The 18,557-nt window shown below is 48.2% G+C and overlaps 1 protein-coding gene across 2 annotated transcripts in view; it reads left to right on the top strand.

Annotated features, from left to right (window-relative positions):
• GRM7 (glutamate metabotropic receptor 7) overlaps nucleotides 1-18,557 on the top strand; it is a gene marked incomplete at both ends in the record, with an annotated part of 567,779 nt that overhangs the window by 379,995 nt on the left and 169,227 nt on the right. For both annotated transcript variants that reach the window (XM_084247524.1, XM_084247523.1), the window contains one exon: nucleotides 11,131-11,331. In XM_084247524.1, coding sequence (XP_084103650.1) covers nucleotides 11,131-11,331 — 201 coding nt within the window. The remainder of the gene's footprint in view (nucleotides 1-11,130; nucleotides 11,332-18,557) is intronic.

The raw sequence follows: 18,557 nt of genomic DNA, 5'->3' as shown, positions 1-18,557 counted from the left end.
GGATGAATAGGCAAGGCCTAGCCTTTCCCTCTGCTGAGCTGGAGGCTTTAGGAGAATATGATTTAGGCATCTTAGAAGCTGCTTCCTTTCGTTTATTTGGAAACCACTAAAGAGATCCTCTGTTGTAACGGACTTCTTGAAAGATGCTTTAAATGGCAAAGAATTCTACAGTTGAGAGCCTGCTGTCTTCTAAAGCAAGGCTTCAAGGCTGCAGTCAAAAAAAGCATTTTAAAATAAATGCTAGAATTTGACCGTCTTTCAGGCAGGAGCCTGTGTTCCCTTGGCCTCTTGCGTTGCTCTAGCAGAGTTTGCGTAACCTGCAAGGCTGAGCTCCTGAGGTGCTTGGCGAGGGGGGCTGTTAGAACAGGCACTAACAGCGTGTTGAGTGCAGCCCTGTGAAGCTGTCCGCAGCCTCTGCAGCGCGGGTTCGATTCCCGGCCAGCCAGGGAGAGTCCCACATGGCGCGTAGAGCTCTCCTGTTGTGCCCGCTGCTCCCCTCAGCAGTGTATTTCAGTCGTCTGCCTGTTCTGCTCCCCGCTCTGGCTCTGGTGAATTCTCTCACCCTCCCTAACCCCGGCACCTCTGGCCTGTACCCCAGCTTTTGTATAAAAATAAATAAATCTTTAAAAAAACAAAACGGGCACTAAGGGTCAGGAGGCACACAAGGTGAGTGAGTGTCATCAGCATCTGCCAGAGAAAGGCAAAGGAAAGGCCTGGTGAGGTTCTGCCACACATGGACCAATCCCCGAGACTGACAGTGTCTGCTGCGGGCCCGGAGAGGCGGGCCTGTCCATGACACCAAGCTGCCAGTGTGTGGTTGGTTCGGTGGTCAGGCAACTTCTTTAAAAAGTCAGGGGTAGGAGCCTGAGATAAGCAGCTCTTATTCCTAAGTGTTTTCCCAAGAGAAATAAGAACACGGGCCCGACATCAAAGCCTTGTCATTGAAGAGCAACCTTATTCATAATTGCCACATGAGGGACAGTCGGCTGTCGGAGCGGGGGGAGCTTTTATTTCTGCATATCTGGGAAGCAGAGACATCGACAGTCTTTTCAAGGTGTGTTCCTATCACCAGTGGCCTCCTGGGGAGACACCGATGACCGGTCTGCAGAGAGGATGTGGTCCTCTGGCCCAGAGAGTGAAGGTCGCGATGGCTTTCAGTTGGGGGTGTGCTCCCCGCTCTACCCTGGGAGGCCGTGTGCAGGGCAGGTGCTATGCGATGCTTTAAATGTTACCTAGAATCTACCAGAGACGTCACCTCAGCCTGGAGTTTTCGTTTGAGGAGACTTTTAAAATGGATGTTCAGTCAGTTAATATACACGATCTATTCAAATGGCATATTTGTTCTAGAGTGAACCATGCTAGTTTGTCTTTTAAGAGTGTGTGTAAATTTTATTTAAGAAATTTAATTTATTGGCAAAAAGTTCCTAATGCTCCCTTATTATTTATTTAGTGTCTAGAGCGCTTTTTTATCCTTCCTTTCCTGTATCTTCTTTCTTTCGTAGTTTGTCTAGAGATTTACCAGTTTTATTACTCTTATAAAAATACCTCTTTATTTTCTTTATTAATTCTCTCTCTCACTGAAATTCATCTCTTGTTTCCTCTCCTCAGCTAGGCATTCCATGAGGTTCCTTTCTATTTAGACCCTCCGACTATACATTATATTTTTGAATGACCATAACTAAATGGTCAGAAGTGTCCGTGCTGGCGTCAAGTGTATGTTTTTATTTAGTGTGACATCCACCTTGTCTTCAAAAAAGAGCTAACACTATTGCCGCCAGCTTTCTTTGAACAACTTAATTGAAACCACTGAAAAGCACAGATGCCAAGTGCAGCCGCCCAGGAGCCGAGTGTCAGGAGAAAGATGCTCCATGCAGGGTTTGGGCTGCCATCCCGCCGCCTCTTCTCTGTAACCACCCGGGCCGCGCGGCCGGGCGGCTGTCGGGGAGGACGCGGACCTTCTGTCCCGCCCGCGCACAGCCGCCACCCCCATTACTAGTCTCCCTGGGGGACACCCGCACCGCGCTGGGACACCCTCGTGGCGGGACGCGTCCCCGGGCAACAGAGCGGGGAGACCTCGCCTGGCCTGGGGTCCGAGCGCACGTCTGTGGAGAGTCTATTAGGGCAGCCCGGCCCGCGCAGAGGTCGCGCGGGGTTGCGCCCCGCTTCCTGCTCTCCATAAGGACCCCGGGGCTGACTCGGGACCGTGGCCATGGAGCGCCTTCCCCTGCCCTGACTCCAGGGCTTGGAGCCGGAGGGCCTGTGCGCGAGGCGCAGCCTCTCCAGCCACCGTGCGCAGCCGTGCGTCAGGCCCGGGGCGCGCGAGGCCCGGGGCGCGCGAGGCCCGGGGCGCGCGAGGCCCGGGGCGCGCGAGGCCCGGGGCGCGCGAGGCCCGGGGCGCGCGAGGCCCGGGGCGCGCGAGGCCCGGGGCGCGCGAGGCCCGGGGCGCGCGAGGCCCGGGGCGCGCGAGGCCCGGGGCGCGCGAGGCCCGGGGCGCGCGAGGCCCGGGGCGCGCGAGGCCCGGGGCGCGCGAGGCCCGGGGCGCGCGAGGCCCGGGGCGCGCGAGGCCCGGGGCGCGCGAGGCCCGGGGCGCGCGAGGCCCGGGGCGCGCGAGGCCCGGGGCGCGCGAGGCCCGGGGCGCGCGAGGCCCGGGGCGCACCATCCTCTAGGCCCTGAGCTCTGCGCTTCAGCAGCCGCCTTTAGCAGCCCTGAGTGAGTGGAACACCGGGAAGGCCTTTGGGGGTTTGCCTGGGGCCACGTGCGCTACTGGCCGGGCCTAGCAGCTGCGCCCTCAGGGCAGGAGCTTCCACCCTGCTGCCCCCGCCTACACAGCCACCTGGCCGCCCCCTCTGCGCTTCTCTCCCCCACCTCCTCTCTCCCCGCCCCGCCTCCTCTTCTCCTGGCATCTTCATGGGCATCACAGAACTTGCAGAGGAGGCCAGAAGCAGCGCGGGGGTAACGCGGCCCCTGCCCCAGCCCCGCGTCTCCACGGCGCATCTGACCGGGTTCCTTGCGCACACGGCTGCCTCACACCCTGCCCCGTTTAGAGCCAGACGTTTAATTTCATCTTCACACACACGGGATGCACCCCTGGGAGGGGCGGCCGCGGAGACCGCGACATGCACGCAGACGCCTGAGGGTCAGCAGCTCCCGCGGGCCTCGAACCTCTTCTCCCTCGGCTCGTGGGAGTCTTTATCCCACTCGCTGTGATACGTCTCTTAAGTCTTGTTCTAAAATCATGCCTCTTCATCGTTTTCACTTCTTGCTATGTGTTTGTTGGAGTGAACAGCTTATTGCTATTTTTGTAAGATTTCCCAAATTTGGGTTTTGCTCCTGACAGCTCTGCAATGTCGATTTGCACTTTGCTGTCTCCTGAATTTCCTGGAAATGAGTCTGTAGATACAGAAGCCTGACCGAGGTGAGCTCCCCAACCTTGCAGTCGCGTCATCTCGGAGAGGTGCTAGAACCTAGGTGCACCCCACCGCACCACACCCCACGCCACCCCACCCACCTCCACCTGGCCCCACATACCTGTCTGCTCACTGCTTTTGTCTTTACTTGTATTTACCTGGAATTTGAAAATGGAACAAGGAGGAAAGTGCAGCTTTAAGGCACAACTAAGTGTTTCTCTGCCAGGAAAATGCCTGGAAATGTGAGTTTGTGGCTCGAGCTTGTTAGAACTCTGTTTTGAGTCTATAAGTGCCAAGAGGACGTCAGTGATTCATCAGATATGATCTCTCGGTTGGAGGAGCAGCTGGTCAGTCGTCTGGCATTTTTGCTCCATTTCCTCTGTTCCTGGGGCCACAGGACACTCGTTTTCCATTCAAGGCTATGTCTGGGCCCCGGCGGCGCTGGTGGTCAGGTGGTGGGTTTCCCCATTGCGGGATACACAAGGAAACCTTCAGGGAGGTGAGCGGGTGAAACGCTATGGCTACAATGAGTTTGCAGATGATCTGCAGCTCTAAAGTTGAAAATAAAAAGAGTTAACAGGACAGATCCAGGTTTACTGCTTTTCCACGTGCAAATTTGGAAGGTGACAGGCAGCTGCATGGTGAGGGCCAGAGAGAGGCAGGGCCCCGGCCCGGGAAAAGGCTGATAACTCCCACCCAGGGGAGGGAGCGCTCAGAGGAACCCTCCAGTGGGGCTCAGAGCTGCGCCTGGCGAAGAGATTGCCCAGTCAGACCTGCTGCCCAGTCTCTGCCAGCCCATCCTTCCTTCCAGGGTTCCCAGCTTCACTGGCTTCTCCTCCTCCCCCCAACACAGAGGCACGGCAATGCGACACGGGTTTCTGCTCAATCCACATCTTCAGAATTTCCTTCCACTTGTAATTCCTGCAGCTCACAGGTGAATGGGCTGTTACTTTGGGATTCTCTAGATGCGACCCCTGTGAACAATGGCCAGGAGCAAATGTCCATTAACACAGACCCTTATCTTACATTAACATTCATCTTTGAAGAAATGTGCACCCACAAGGGAGAAACGACCCAATAAACGGAGTTATTTCTTCTTAAATGATGGGAGGGGCCGCAGTAGCATCTTAACTGTGACATTATTCAGAAGCCTGAGACACCTTCTAGCTCCCCGGGGCATCTACCAGCTCTCCCTGCATCCTTATTACCAAAATTGCCAATTTTGACACAACTACAATACTCCACACCCCCATGACAACTCTGCATGTTCGTTAAGGTATTTATCATTGTAACATGGTCAAGCACTCATATTGACAAAGTCCATTATACAAAGGACTTCAGCATCGAGAAATATTTGAGGTTTTCCAGTCCATAAAATTAATCTGTGGAATGCAAATTTTGAAAGCACAAGCACACATCACCACGGACAGGCCTTCCCAAGGCATGTCACTTCAATTCCTGTTTGAAAGTGAAATCAAATTCATTCATGTTCACTTGGAAACATCTGGTGGGCGCCGGGCCAAGGGTCACACATGCAGACCCTTCCTGGTGTGTGGCACAGAAGCTTCGATTTCTTTCTGCCCGTGCTCCACCCTAGTCTTTTCCCCATTGAAACCCTGGCCACAGAGACCTAAATCTGGCCCAGTTACAGCAGCTGTGTCAGCACCACATGGGAGAGCCACTCTCCGGGCACAGCCTTTTTGCAGAGCTGTTGTTTCACCCTCAGACTTTGCAGCAAGCTCCCAACCAAGGCTTCAAGACTGAATTTTCTGGGGAGCAGAGTCAAGGAGATTGAGCTAGTCCCCAAGGAGCGATGTGGGGACAAGCTTTTATACGCCAAAGGGGAGGGGCTAGCTCTTTATGCAAATGAGCTCTTCAGTGAGCCCATTTCTGACTGGTGGAGCATTTGTTCCACCGATTTCAACCCCAGGTGGGTCTGGAGCTGTGATTTCTTCTTCTTGGCTGCAGACACTTTTGTGTGCCCCCCACACACAGGTAGGGTGCCTGAACTTGCCTGACACCTCACCCCAACAACCTCCACGGTCTGTTTGGTTGTTACCCAGACAGCCCAGATGGCTCCATACTTATTTTTTTATCAACAGGATTTTTTTATTACCAAATCCATTTATTTTTGCATTTCCTATGTGGTTGGCCTATGCTTAGGAAGTAAGGCATATTTTCTGGGCAAGGGAAACAGGGTTTTCAGGAGACACACCAGCACGATGGGCGTTAAGGAGTTTCTGCGTTGTGCTCCTATAGTGGGGGCAGCAGTGTATGCCCCAGAAGGTTTCAGGTGTGTGCATTTTTGAGATAAATGCTGGGTTCTTTGGGTAAAAATAACAATGGAGCAGAAAAACAGGAGACATTAAAAGGTAAGCTTCTTTGCATACTGGAGAGTAAAAGATAGGGCTTCAAAGTTCTGCTCATTTTATTCTAACCTCAGATTCTTTCCTGGGGACAATGATGAAAAGGATGGACTTCATCCAAAAAAGTAACACAACAACACCTCAGTTAATCAGAAAGAGTAGAGAAATTGTCCTATTGGCTGAGAAAGAATTGAAAATGCTTTCGCTTTCTATTTCAATCTATACTGTTAAAAATATTTTTTAAGTGCCCTTTGTTTTTTTTTGTTGTTGTTGTTGTTTTGAGGGGGCTAAACTCTTCATGTGAGTCCCTTTGGATGTTGTGAAACAGTGCATGAATAAGAATAGTAATATTCAAATAAACCTGGAAAATATTCAAATAAAACTGGAAAATATTGAGCTTTGTTTACATACATAAACTATTTAACACATCACATGGAAGAAGCAAACAATGCATGGTGATTTCAGACTTGGCTGATTCACATCCCACTTGTATTATTGTATGCTAGCATATTCTTATTCTCTTGTTTGTGTGCTGTGTCATTTTCTCAGGACCCCAAAATGCCAAGAGAGGTTCCAGGGCGTGTGTGTGTGCACACATGTGTGTGTGCACAAGTGTGTGTGCATGCTTTTGATACAACTGAGTACTTCTCCTTTTAAGAGCAATTCAATTTTCTCTGGAGTTCCTCAGTAAACTGTTAAGTTGTATTGGCTAAAATTCTCCCTCATGCCTATTCCTAAATCAGCCCACTTAGAAGTAATTGGATTGACTTCAAGAAATCAGGATTGACCCAGTGAAGCTCACGAGAAGGCCTGAAGCCTCCCTGCTGAAGCCTCCCTGCTCTGGGGGCACTTCCTCTAGAGAGAAAGACTCAGGGGAGGAACTGTGTGTGTGTGTGTGTGTGTGTGTGTGTGTTTTCTAGGGCTTCAGGAGCAGATGAGCGCCAGAGCTTGGCAACAGTTGTACCTGCCACCCCTGGGGGAAAATAAAGGACAACTCGTTTTTTTAATGAACTTGTCATTTCACTTTTCTTGCTAGAAGGTTACACTTTCCAAGTGTTAGTAGCTGAGCCCAAAGGCAAAGTTAGCCCTCAAGTTTTCCCAGCAGCTGTAACATGCTAACATTGCTGGTGACCCTCCAAGAGAGGGATAAACCTGTAACATTTCACAAATCATGAAATAATCCACTCTTGAAAATAATTTTTCAAGGCATTTTTTTCCCCAGGATGAATGTCTTTATGAGTGCAGTTTAGAAACTATTGTACTGAATTATTAGTCTGAACCCATTTCAAAGTATTTATTTTATAATGGTCATAATGCCTTCAAGATCTCCATTTTCAAGTACTCTAAAAATAAGAGAAATTTGTGAAGTAGCAGGTTATAAAATTAATGTTAGAAAATGAATTGCCTTATAAAATACATCTAATAAAATGTTAATGGAAGAATCTAGTGTTGGGTTCACCGTAAAGTTCTTTCTGCTTTGCTCTATTTTTAAATTTTTTCAAGTTGAAAAATGATTAAAAGCCTCAACAACCAAAACCCAGCAGAAAGATATAAAGCCAAAAAAAACCCCCACATTTGTAATAGTAAAACCTATATAAGAAAAACCTTAAAACACAATTGATAGAAGCAAAAACACACTTGAGCAACTGGAAAAAAATCAGATAGGAAAACTCACCTTCATAAAGTCTTCAATTCTGGCTAAGTTTATTGAGAAATGTGGCATAAGCACCCCCAAAAGTATCATCAACTGGATTTCTCAATTAATAAAGTTCATTTGAGTAAAGAAACAAAAATAACCAGTCAATTTGGAAAAAAAAAATTTCTGGCGTGAAGGAAATAACCTTATCAGTTATTAAAATATGCTATAAAGCTCTAGTGTTGGTGCATGAATAGACAAACCAAACAATGGAATCATTTTGAAGTGCAAAATTATATTTAATTTCATATGGAAATTAACTATATAATAAAGGTATCACTTCACATCAGTAACAAAAGGCGAGCTGGTTTATGTTGTGATAAAAGCACTATATGGAAAAATAGATAAAATACTGATTTGTTCCTCACACATACCAGAATATATCCCAGGTGGATCAAATACCTAACTTTAAGAAATAAAATTGCTCAAGTAGTAGAAGAAAACATAGATGGAATGATATTCTGCACTCTGAGAGGAGAACCATTTTTCTAAGCATGATTCAAACTCCAGAAGCAGCAGCCAAAAAATATAAATTGATAAAAATTCTTTTACAAAAATTATTTCATGAAGTGGATTTGGAAGCATCAGCACCTATAGAAAGCAAAGGGGAAAAGACAAATTGGGAAACATTTGCAACTTAATCTCAAGAGTTACTCTTTCTAATTGATAAACTTAATAATGGAGAAGCACATGTCCAACTTTTTCTAAAAATTGACTAGGGGGCTTCCCTGGTGGCACAAGGGGTTAAGACGCAAACACTATGAAGTTTTCTGCAGCCTCTGTAGCACGGGTTCGATCCTGGCCGGCTAGCGAGAATCCCACATGGCGCAGCAGACCTCTCCTGTCTCCCCGCTGCTCCCCTCAGCAGTGTGTTTCAGTTACTCTGCCTGTTCTGTTCCCCACTCTGTCTCTGGTGAATCCTCTCACCCCCCACACCTTGGCCTGTACCCCAGTTCTTGTATGCATAAATAAATCTTTCAAATAAAAATAAAAATTGACTAGAGTATAACATTTGCAGAAAAAGAAATACAATGACCCTTAACTATATGCCTCCCTTATAAGTAAAAAAAAAAATGTAAATAAAGAACTCAGCGGTGGTTCCCACTTTGAGCATACATCGTGGGCCAGGCGAACAGGCTCATCATTGGCAGGTGGGAGAGCAGACAGGCACCACCACTAGGGGGGTGTGCCGGGATCAAGCCAACCTACCTATGGTTGGACCCTCTAACAAAGCAACCCACTTCTCAAAACATGTCACCAAAATACTCAAGACAAAAATGGCAAAACCATACCTTTTCGATGTTTGTTAGATCTGATGGCTAACAAATGACTCTGACCTGAACGTGCACGGCATCAAGCAAGTGAGCCGTCACGATGATGTTATGAAGAATCAGGACTTTGTTCTTGAAAGGAGGTAGAATTAGGAGGTAAGAGGGTGGAGGTTAAGTACAGATCCTACAGTGTGAGTTTGAATTGGATGTAGCAGTATGAATCCGTGATGAATTTTATCTTTTTCAAATACAGATCCTACTCTTCACTCCAAGAAAAGGCACGGTCGGGACCCCCAGCAGGAAACTGTAGGGTTCACTGGAATTTAAATGAGATACATGAAATAGGAAGCATCTGCCGTAGGAGATGGAAGGGTGTACTTTGGAGAGGGAAAAACAATACAATTTCAAGTCAGTTTGGGAAGTTCTAGATTTCTTTCTTGGAGATTATAACATTAAGTGTTCTCAGAAACTCTCTCAATAAAGAAATCTAAAACTGTCTGCCCCTGGGACTCTCAGGACCCCTGTTTGGGGAAGGGTTGGGGACTGTAGAATTCCCGTTGTTTCTTCACACAAATGTGCCAAGAAAACAATTTGTACAATGTTGCTGTGAATGTGACATGCAGTCTGTGGATCATCCGTGCAGAAGGACAAGAGGTCTAAAGACAGTGCTGCCTTTAATACACGGCTGCTCAGAATCTACTAGCACCTACACTGCCGCATTCTGTGCTGCAGATAAAAGACAGAAGTGAAAAAATAAGAGAGTGCATGAAAATATAGAGCCATGGCTAATTTTATAATATGGATTTTAAATATTTTATGAAAGTCTTAGAGTGTGATTGGGGGGCTTCGTGTCAGGCTACCACTGAATTGGGAGCTTCATGGAGAGAGAATTAAGCTTCGATGGCTGGAAGCAAGAAGGGAGAACCTTCCTGGCTGGAGAAAGAATGTCAGTAAAGATAGCTTAATATGCAAGTCTGTGCCATATTCAGGGGGAATTAGTTCTGTCAGGAACAGATAATGCAGGGCAAGGGAGGGCGAGGCCCGTGGGCTTCTGGGCAGAGGGAGGGTGCGGGCCTGTGGTCTGCCAAGCCTGCACTGTCATCTTTGCTCTACCTGTAAGTAACCTTGGGAAGGTGATTCAGTCTCTGGAAGGCTCAGCTTTCTCCTCTCTATAATGAGGATAAATACTATTTGCCTCACAAAGTGAGGATGGAATAAAAATAAAGTAGGCAAAGCTTCCAACATGGTGGCGGACACTTCATCACTGTCAGCTCTGGTTGCTCTTGGGCAGATGGGGGCAAAATGATGAACACCCTCAGTCCTCAGAGAGAGGGATTCGGGTTTTATGGGGTTGGCACGGGGAGCCATCGGAGTGTTCTGAGCACGGGGTGGGGGAAGTCATTAGCCCCCTAGCTTGGAAAGATGAAGGTGGAAGCAAGAATAGACAGCAGGAGACAGCCAGCCCGCAGCCGCGGGGCGACGAGAGGGGCCTCACAGCACGCTGGCAGAGTGGCTGCAGCTGATGGGTGTTTTAGAGGCTGAGTCTCTAGAGCTTAGATACGTGCACGTGAGCATCAGGAAAGAGGAAGGAAGAATAAAAAATGACTCCAGGGTTTCCCTTGACACCTGCGTTTCTGGTAATAGCAACAATTGAGAGGAGCCACCCAGGAGGTGGAGAAGGCCGGGAGAAGGTAACCAGGCTGGCATGGAATTTAGCTTGTTATTTATCATGGGCCTTTTGAACCGTTGGTCCTTTCTAGAGTGAGCATGCTTTGAAGGCTTGACCGTGCTCCCAGCCTCTAATCTCAGTGATCCCTCCACTCTGCGATACCGCTCTGTGTTCTTATAAAAGCTGTCACTGTGTTCTCCGAATGTGCCACTTCAAAAGTTTGTCTAGGCCATTGGAAAGGTTAGTGTAATATTTTCCAAAGTCAAATGCCAAGCACTATCAAACCAGCCTAACAAGGAGTCAAACGTTGGTGAGTGGCCTGTGCAATGAGACTTCTCAAAACAGAGTTTTGGCTTTTTTTTTTAAGATTTATGTATTTATGCATACAAGAGCTGGGGTGCAGGCTAGAGGTGCAGGGGGTGAGAGGATCACCAGAGACAGAATGGGGAGCAGAACAGGCAGATCCACTGAAATGCACTGTGAGGGGAGCAGCAGGTGAGACAGGAGAGGTCTGCTGCGCCGTGTGTGCTGCACCTGCCTGGGGATGGAACTCGGGCTGCAGTGGCTTCCCATAGCTTCATAGTGCTGAGACTTAACCCCTTGCACCTCCAAGGAGGCCCCAAACAGTGTGTTCTTCTTTAAGCAGAGTTGAAAGTAACTGCTCATGTGGACATTCTACTCAACTCCAATCTTTGTGTGTATTTCTTGTTTTAATGTGCAGGACAGGAGAGAATTGGGAAAGATTCCAACTATGAGCAGGAGGGTAAAGTTCAGTTCGTGATCGATGCGGTCTACGCAATGGCTCACGCCCTTCACCACATGAACAAGGACCTCTGTGCTGACTACAGAGGCGTCTGTCCAGAGATGGAGCAGGCCGGGGGCAAGAAGTTGCTGAAGTATATCCGCAATGTCAACTTCAACGGTGAGTCTCCAGCGCAAATAGCCATGCTTTTTGGAGCCCTGCATGCTGGTGGGCTGTGTCCTGTGAGGTCCATGCTTGGAGTGCTAAATCCTCTTGCGTATGTGTCAACATCTGTCTGATTGTATAATTTCAAGTGATTGAACCGATATTTAAGTGAGCACGTGGTGAGTGAATGAAGGACCAACTGAATGAACAAACAGATATTTGGGGGTTATGGTTTGCCCCCCTTCTATTAACCAGGGTTCTCTAGAGAAATAGAAGACACAGTTTACCTGTAGAGATGTGTGAGGAGTGTAGATCCATGAGGAAGTTTATTTTGGAGTTGGCTCACAGTTTCGGAGGCTGGAAGGTCTCCACAGTCTGCCATCTCTACGCTGGAGAAGCAGCAAAGTGGTGTGTCAGTCAGTCCTCGGCCTCGGAATCGGAGGGCTGGGCATGTGAGCTCCCCTCTGTGTCTGAGCTGAGAACTGGAAGCAGTTGTCTCTGACGGAGGAAGATGGATGTCTCAGCTGCAGCAGGAGAGTGCATTCACCCTTTCTCTGCCTTTGGGTTCTCTCAGGCCCTCAAGGGACTGGCTGGTGCCTCCCCAATTTGGGAGAAACATCTGCTTTCTCCCAAGATTCAAATGCAGATGTATTCCAGAAACACCCTCACAGACACACCCAGACATGATGTTTACCAGCTCTCTGAGCATCTCGTAGAACGGTCTAGTTGACTCATAAAATTGGCCATCACATGGAATCACACAAATTCAGTGCAGACAGTAATAAATAAACACAACTACTGCAAATAAGTAATAGATCCACACTGAAGAGATAGAAGGAGAAAAAAATGAATGCAAGTAATTCTGGAAAACAGTATTCGACTACATTCTTTTAGAATAACAACAAAAATAACTATACACAGGTATTTCTATAACAAGGAATAAATTTGTGTTTGTTCTCAATTAAGAAGATGTTTTATGGACATAAGAGTACTGATAGAACAGCTAGGTGTATTGTGGGTAATGAGAGCCAAGTTTCTCACTGATAGAAAAAGAAATTATTCTTGGCCCTTGAAGTTCTCTGGGGTTGGGGGCACTGATCTCTGTGTCATCAAAATCTGCTTACACCTTTGGACTCCCTGAAAACTCCCCTATAGTCATCCCTTGTATCCCCAGGGATTGGTTTCAGGAACCCCTGCTGATACCAAAATCCAAGGATGCTCAATTCCTTTGCAGTTTCTTTCCATATCTGCAGGTTCTGCATCCTTGAATCTAGTCAACTGATACCCCAAGCCAGTTTTTCTACCTACAATAGAAAACACCTGCATATAAGTCAGCCGGTTCAGTTCAAACCCATGTTGTTCAAGAGTCAACTAGGAACTAGTACTAGGAACTAGTAACGGTGAGAGAAAGCTAAAATGAAAATGTTGGGTTGGTTTAAAATAGAGGGTGGCACCATGAACTCATGGCTTTTAATATACAGACACCTGGCAGGTGTAGAAGGAGCTTGTGTAGTTGGGCACATGTGCACCCCCCCCTCCCCCCCGCTTAGCTCCGTCCAGTGAGAGCCTGGAAGCAGTGACACCTGGGTGGAGATGGTGATATCTAGCACTGCTCTTACTTGTGTAAGAACCAGGGCTCCCGGGCCTCCCCTGGTGGTGCAGCGGTTGAGCGCTGGGCTGCGAAGCTGCCCGCAGCCTCTGTAGCACCGGTTTGATCCCTGGCCACTGGCGAGGGTCCCACATGGCACGCAGACCTCTCCTGCTGCCCACTGCTCCCCTCAGCAGTGTACTTCGGTCTTTCTGCCTATTCTGCTCCCCGCTCTGGCTCTAGTGAATCCTCTCACCCTCCTGCGCTTCTGACTGTACCCAGTGCTTGTATAAATAAATAAATAAATAAATCTTTAAAAAAAAAAAAAAAAGAACCAGGGCTCCCTAGAGAAAATGCTGATTCCAGAGCCAGATCGGGGAACGTGTAGGATGAGCTGGAAACATCACACGGTACCAAAAAGTAAGCAATTGCTCAAGACGGCCCTGTCAAATGGGCATGGCACCAACTTTAGGGACATCTCTCTGGCGCATCCGGGACACAAGTGGATTCACTTTGTAGAACAAAATCCATCCTGGTACAAATGCATGGTTCAGTTGAATAAATAACTCAGAAGCAGCAGCGTGATTGAATAATGGAAGGATGGAAGAACAAGCCACTGTTTTGCCAAGACCTCAGAAATATTTGTTTCAGGCAGGACTCGGAGATGGAGGCTGAAATTCTTAGGCTAAGTACGATAAGAAACAAGTTATTTGCATGGTCTCAAAGTATCTTCCATCAAGAAAATATTAGTAGCAAAGGGGAAACAGTCGCTCTGTGGAGAAGACCAGAGCCAGCTCCAAGGCTAACACCCCTGGTAATGAGACTTGTCAACCTCATGAGCCTCTTGAGAAGACACCTGGGAAGCTTCCAGACCATGGCTGAGATTTGGTAGCCAAACATATAACCTCATTCTGATCATAAAGAGACATAAGACAAATCCATATGGAAGGGCATTTTGCAAAATAACTGGCTAGTTCTATTCAAAAGCATTCAGGTCATGAAAAAGACAGATGGAGAAGCTATTATGGACTGGGAAAAACTAGGGAGACCTTACTATTAAACGCAGTGTGGGCTCCGTGATTGACCCTGCGCAGGAAAGAGACATTAATGGGACTACAGAGTAGTTTTAATAAAACTCTAACACTAACTAGCATCATATCAATATTAATCATTTGGCTTAGGTAATTATATTATAGCTAAACAATCTTCTGGTTTCTCTGCTTGCAAATAACAATCCACTTAACCCTACCGTATTGTATCAATCTTCCAGAAATCACCTAGTATTTGAATCAGTAGGATCAGCGATCTCTTAGTTAAGATGGAGGGAAAAACAACTATATAAAACCAGGAAGGAGCTCGACTACAAACTATCTTCTTTCATGGTTTCTTCTCTCACAGGATCTACTAGAATATGTGACGCATTTTCCCAGAACCAAACACACACAGAATTGATCATCGATCAAACACTAAATGACACATGCCGGGTCAGTTTCTGGCTTTTGTTTTCCCGCCCATGGAGACAGGTGACGGTTCTTACATGAGGGATAAAGAATTCACCTTGAGGATGCCCTTGGAGAGTCTCCCCTGATCCTCATTCAGAGAATGCCCAGAGACTCTTCATCAAGAAGGTCTTGCCCGCCGATAGGTCACTGTGTCTGAGTTCTGGCAGGAGACAGAGCTTGTGTTTATCCAGAGATTCCTGCGTACCCGAAACTGTGCCACGCACCAGGCATGCTGGCTTATTTAATATTCAGAACATCCCCCTGGCTTCAATACTATTGTTTTCCATTTTTTAGTTATTTATGCATATTAGAACTGGAGTGTAGGGCAGAGGTGTGGGGGGTGAGAGGACTCATCAGAGACAGGGTGGGGAGAGAACAGGTGGATCCACTGAGATCCACTGCTGAGGGGAGCAGCGGGGAGCCAGGAGAGGTCTGCTGCACTGTGTGGATTCGCTCCCTGGCAGGAGCAGGCGGGAAGGGAAGATCAAACTCAGGCCATAGTGGTGACCCTAGCTTGATAGCGCTGAGACTCAACCCCTGCGCCGCCAGAGAAGCTCTGTTTTCCTTTTTTTAAAAGATGAGGAATCTGATTTTCAAGCGGAGTGAAGAATCAGACAACCAAGTCGCGTAGCCAGGCAGTGATGCTGTGTGCTGGGTCCTCCGTGCTCCCCAGAGGCCAGGCAGGGCAGCTGTGCTCACCTCCCGGGGTGCAGGTTGGGAGGTGGGGGCGACCAGCAGGCCAGCTGTTGCTCTTTGCCTTGCTCGCAGCCCTGCACTGTGGCCACCAGCATCTCCTACTGTTGGATGCATTTTCTGCCTCTGGGCACGGGCACACTCCTGCTGGGGCGCAGTGACACAACCCATGTTGGAGGGCCTTGACATGTTCTCAAAGAGGGAACCTTACTGGACTCAGTGAGTGGGCGCCTTGCCAACTGAAGTGACCAGAGGGGAGAGGAGCTTTTTACTCATTCTCTATCCCAATTTTTAGGCAAAGAAATCAGTCCCTAGAAAGGAGTAAATATTTGCCCACGCCCTCACAGCGAGCAGACGGCGGAAGTCAAGTCTCTTTGCTGGTCGACTGTGAGAAACTCAGCCTTTCTTTTGCATATTTCAGGAGGATTTTGCTTCTTTTCTTTGTCTCAATACACTTAATTATACTCTTCTGTTACTTGAGTGCAAAATTTTCTACACCCCTGGGAGTTTTGTTCCAGACCAGTAGTGCGCAATTTAGGAGCTCTGACTCCACATTTTCCAAAGCATCAATTTAGGGAACAATAATAGAATGTCCCGAAAGCACCGCCACCGCCTCGCCAAGACGCAGCCTCCCCGGAGGCCCTGGGAGAAAAGGCGGTCATCCTGCCTCCATCACGTCCCAGCCATTTTCCCCTGCAAGCGTGCGTCGTGCCGTGACTGAGCCCGCGTGTGTCTTTGTTCTCTCCGTGGCGGTGAGTCCAGCCACGTGTCAGTGCTTGCAGATGTCACAAAAGCGCTGTCTCGGCTACATCGCTGAGCGCCGCTGTGTAAGGAGGTGTTTGGCGTGGCTCGTGTCTGCTTCGAGGATCACTAGTTTCCAGAAGACCGATTGGGCTGATTGGTCGTAGACTTTATGAAGATGGCGCGTCTCCACAGCCCTTCTTGAAACACGAAGTTAGCTCCTTCATTCCCGGGCAGCTGACTGACCCGGGACCTCTCTGGCATTGACACGATGTGACTTTTAAGGCCTCCCGGGTAGTAGGGCTGCTGCCTGGTTCTCTTGGGTCATTTGCAGGAGTGACTCAGCTCTCCTGGTGGGAGGAAGTTGAATGAGTATGAAGCCAAGCGGACTGGTCACTTGACGTGTGGGTGTTCCTGCCTCCACCCAGGTGAAGACCCAGGGACGGCCGGGGCTGCTGACAGACAAGGGCCTTCAAGCAGCCCCGCTGGGAGCCAGGAGCCACCCCTGCCGAGCAATGCCAGTTGGTGAGATGCAGCTGTCACTGCTTCGAGCACTAAGTTGCCAGGATTCTTTGAGCAGCAAAGATGACTGGAGCCACCATCGACATAGCGTTTCTGGAAACTGCACCAGGAGGGGATGAAATGGGAAGAAAAAATGCTGGGGTGAAATCTTTGAGGTCGAGACTGTTTTTCTGGGCCATGTAGCTCCCAGATCCCCCTGTGTCCAGAGAGAGAGGGGCATTTCCCAGGAGACTCGCAGCTGGTAGAGGAGACTTCAGGGGGAGGTGTGCTCGGTCCTCGCCCCCCAACCCCCTCCGAGTTCCAGGTACCTGTGCACCTGCCTCCCAGCTCTGGCACCTGTGGACATTTCTGCAGGTGATGGCTGCTCCTTTGATGATGCTGTCCCCTTCTCTAGACTCCTTTGCACTTGTAGTTTTTAATGTAGAGTTCATTGAATGCAAAATTCTGCTTTATCTTTCAACAGTTTCAGAGCTGCTGCTAAAAAGCAGCTGTGGGGAAAAAAATTGGCAAGCACTCAGGTGCATTATCGAATCCAGCAGAAGGTCAACGCTCCACGCTGCGGTGTTACAAGTCATCACTTAGAGAAAGTGTTCAGCTCTTCTGCCTTCATTTATTTTTTTAAGCGTGAACTTTAACGAGAATGGAAAGGGCATGACAGGAATCATTTCTCTTAACGAAGATGCTAAGGAGGGAAAAGGATCAGGCGGCGGGCTCCATGCTGGTCAATATCTAGCGGGTCAGCTCGAGACCCCTGGCGCCCCAGACCCCCCACGTCCTGCCTCTGCCCTCTCAGGACGGTGGAGAGTCCGGCCGTGCTGTGCAGTGCATGGAAGCTGCGGAGTAACGGCCCAGCCGAGGCCTGCACCAATGTGAAAGGAAAGAGCTAAGTCTCAAGTAATAATGTCTTCCTGCGAAACGATACAATTCTTATTTTCTGCCGAATGGGTAAAATCCAGACTTGATTTCTTCTCCTTAAAGGCTCGGGAGGCTGGCTGGGGCGAAATCAGTGTTAAGGCACGGGCTGCTGCTCGTGGGCTTCTTCTCCCCCGGCCTGGAAAGCCTTGTGCTGGGCCGCGACCCGGGGCCCTGCTGGGGAAAGGTGCCGGCCCGCTGAGGCCTGGACGACACCCAAGAGGGCCTGAGAGGAGTCCTGGGCCGCTGGCTGGAGCTGGTGGACCCACGGCGGCTCTGCCCCCAGCCAGGGCCCACTCCCAGCGTGGACGCAGCCTGCCTTTTGGAAAATGAAACGCATTTACACTGATGGGAAAATTTAAATTAGATACCAATTGGGAGAGATGTGTTGCTGTGCCAGCAAAGAGGTTAATCCTGCCCTTTGAAGGCTCATGTTCTGATCTTGCGATAATCAACAAATAAAGGACGGTAAAAATAAGTCCAGAAAGGGCCTCCCTGGTGGCGCAGGGGTTAAAGACACAGTGTTTTCAAGCTACTGCCAGCCACTGCAGCATGAGTTCGATCCCCAGCTCGGCTAGGGAGCTACCCACATGGCGCAGCAGACCTCTCCTGTCCCCCTGGTGCTCCCCTCAGCAGTGTGCTTCAGTCAGTCTGCCTGTTCTGCTCCCCACTCTGTCTCTGGTGAATCCTCTCACCCCCACACCTCTGGTCTACACCCCAGTCCTTGTATGCATGAATACATACATCTTTAAAAAAAATAAGTCCATAAAATCAACACACTATTTTACACTCTACTGTTTTGTTTTGCCAATTGTTCCATATGGTTAATATGAAGGGATGTTTGATTCATATTCAATTTTCAATGGACATACACACTCACATTATACATGTAAGCTTTTTACACATACACACATGTGTACACATAATGTACTTAGTCTTTTAAAATCGGCTTTATTGTCTAATTATGACAAAATAATTGATTTCCCTTTAAGGTGGATGTTTAAAGGAGTAAGACCCAAATGGGAGCTTGAGAAAGAAATCAATATTTATTAAACACTCATCAGGCATACCGCTAAGCATTTTAGACTGATTATCCCATAAAGTAAATTAGGAATAATCAGCAAAAAAAAAAAAAAAAAAGTATCTGCAAATCGGTATCCATTATATATTTCAGTAAACTTTTTCCCTTGTTTGCTTGTGTATTTTTCAACTCTCTGACATGAGCTGTTTAAAATATGTCTATTATTTCATATATATATTAAGATTTATTTTGTATTTATATA

Source organism: Talpa europaea (assembly GCF_964194135.1).
Source record: "Talpa europaea genome assembly, chromosome: 11".
In the NCBI taxonomy this organism is placed as follows: Eukaryota; Metazoa; Chordata; class Mammalia; order Eulipotyphla; family Talpidae; genus Talpa; species Talpa europaea.
The sequence above is the reverse complement of the archived record's forward strand: the minus strand, read 5'-3'. Positions and strand labels throughout refer to the sequence as shown.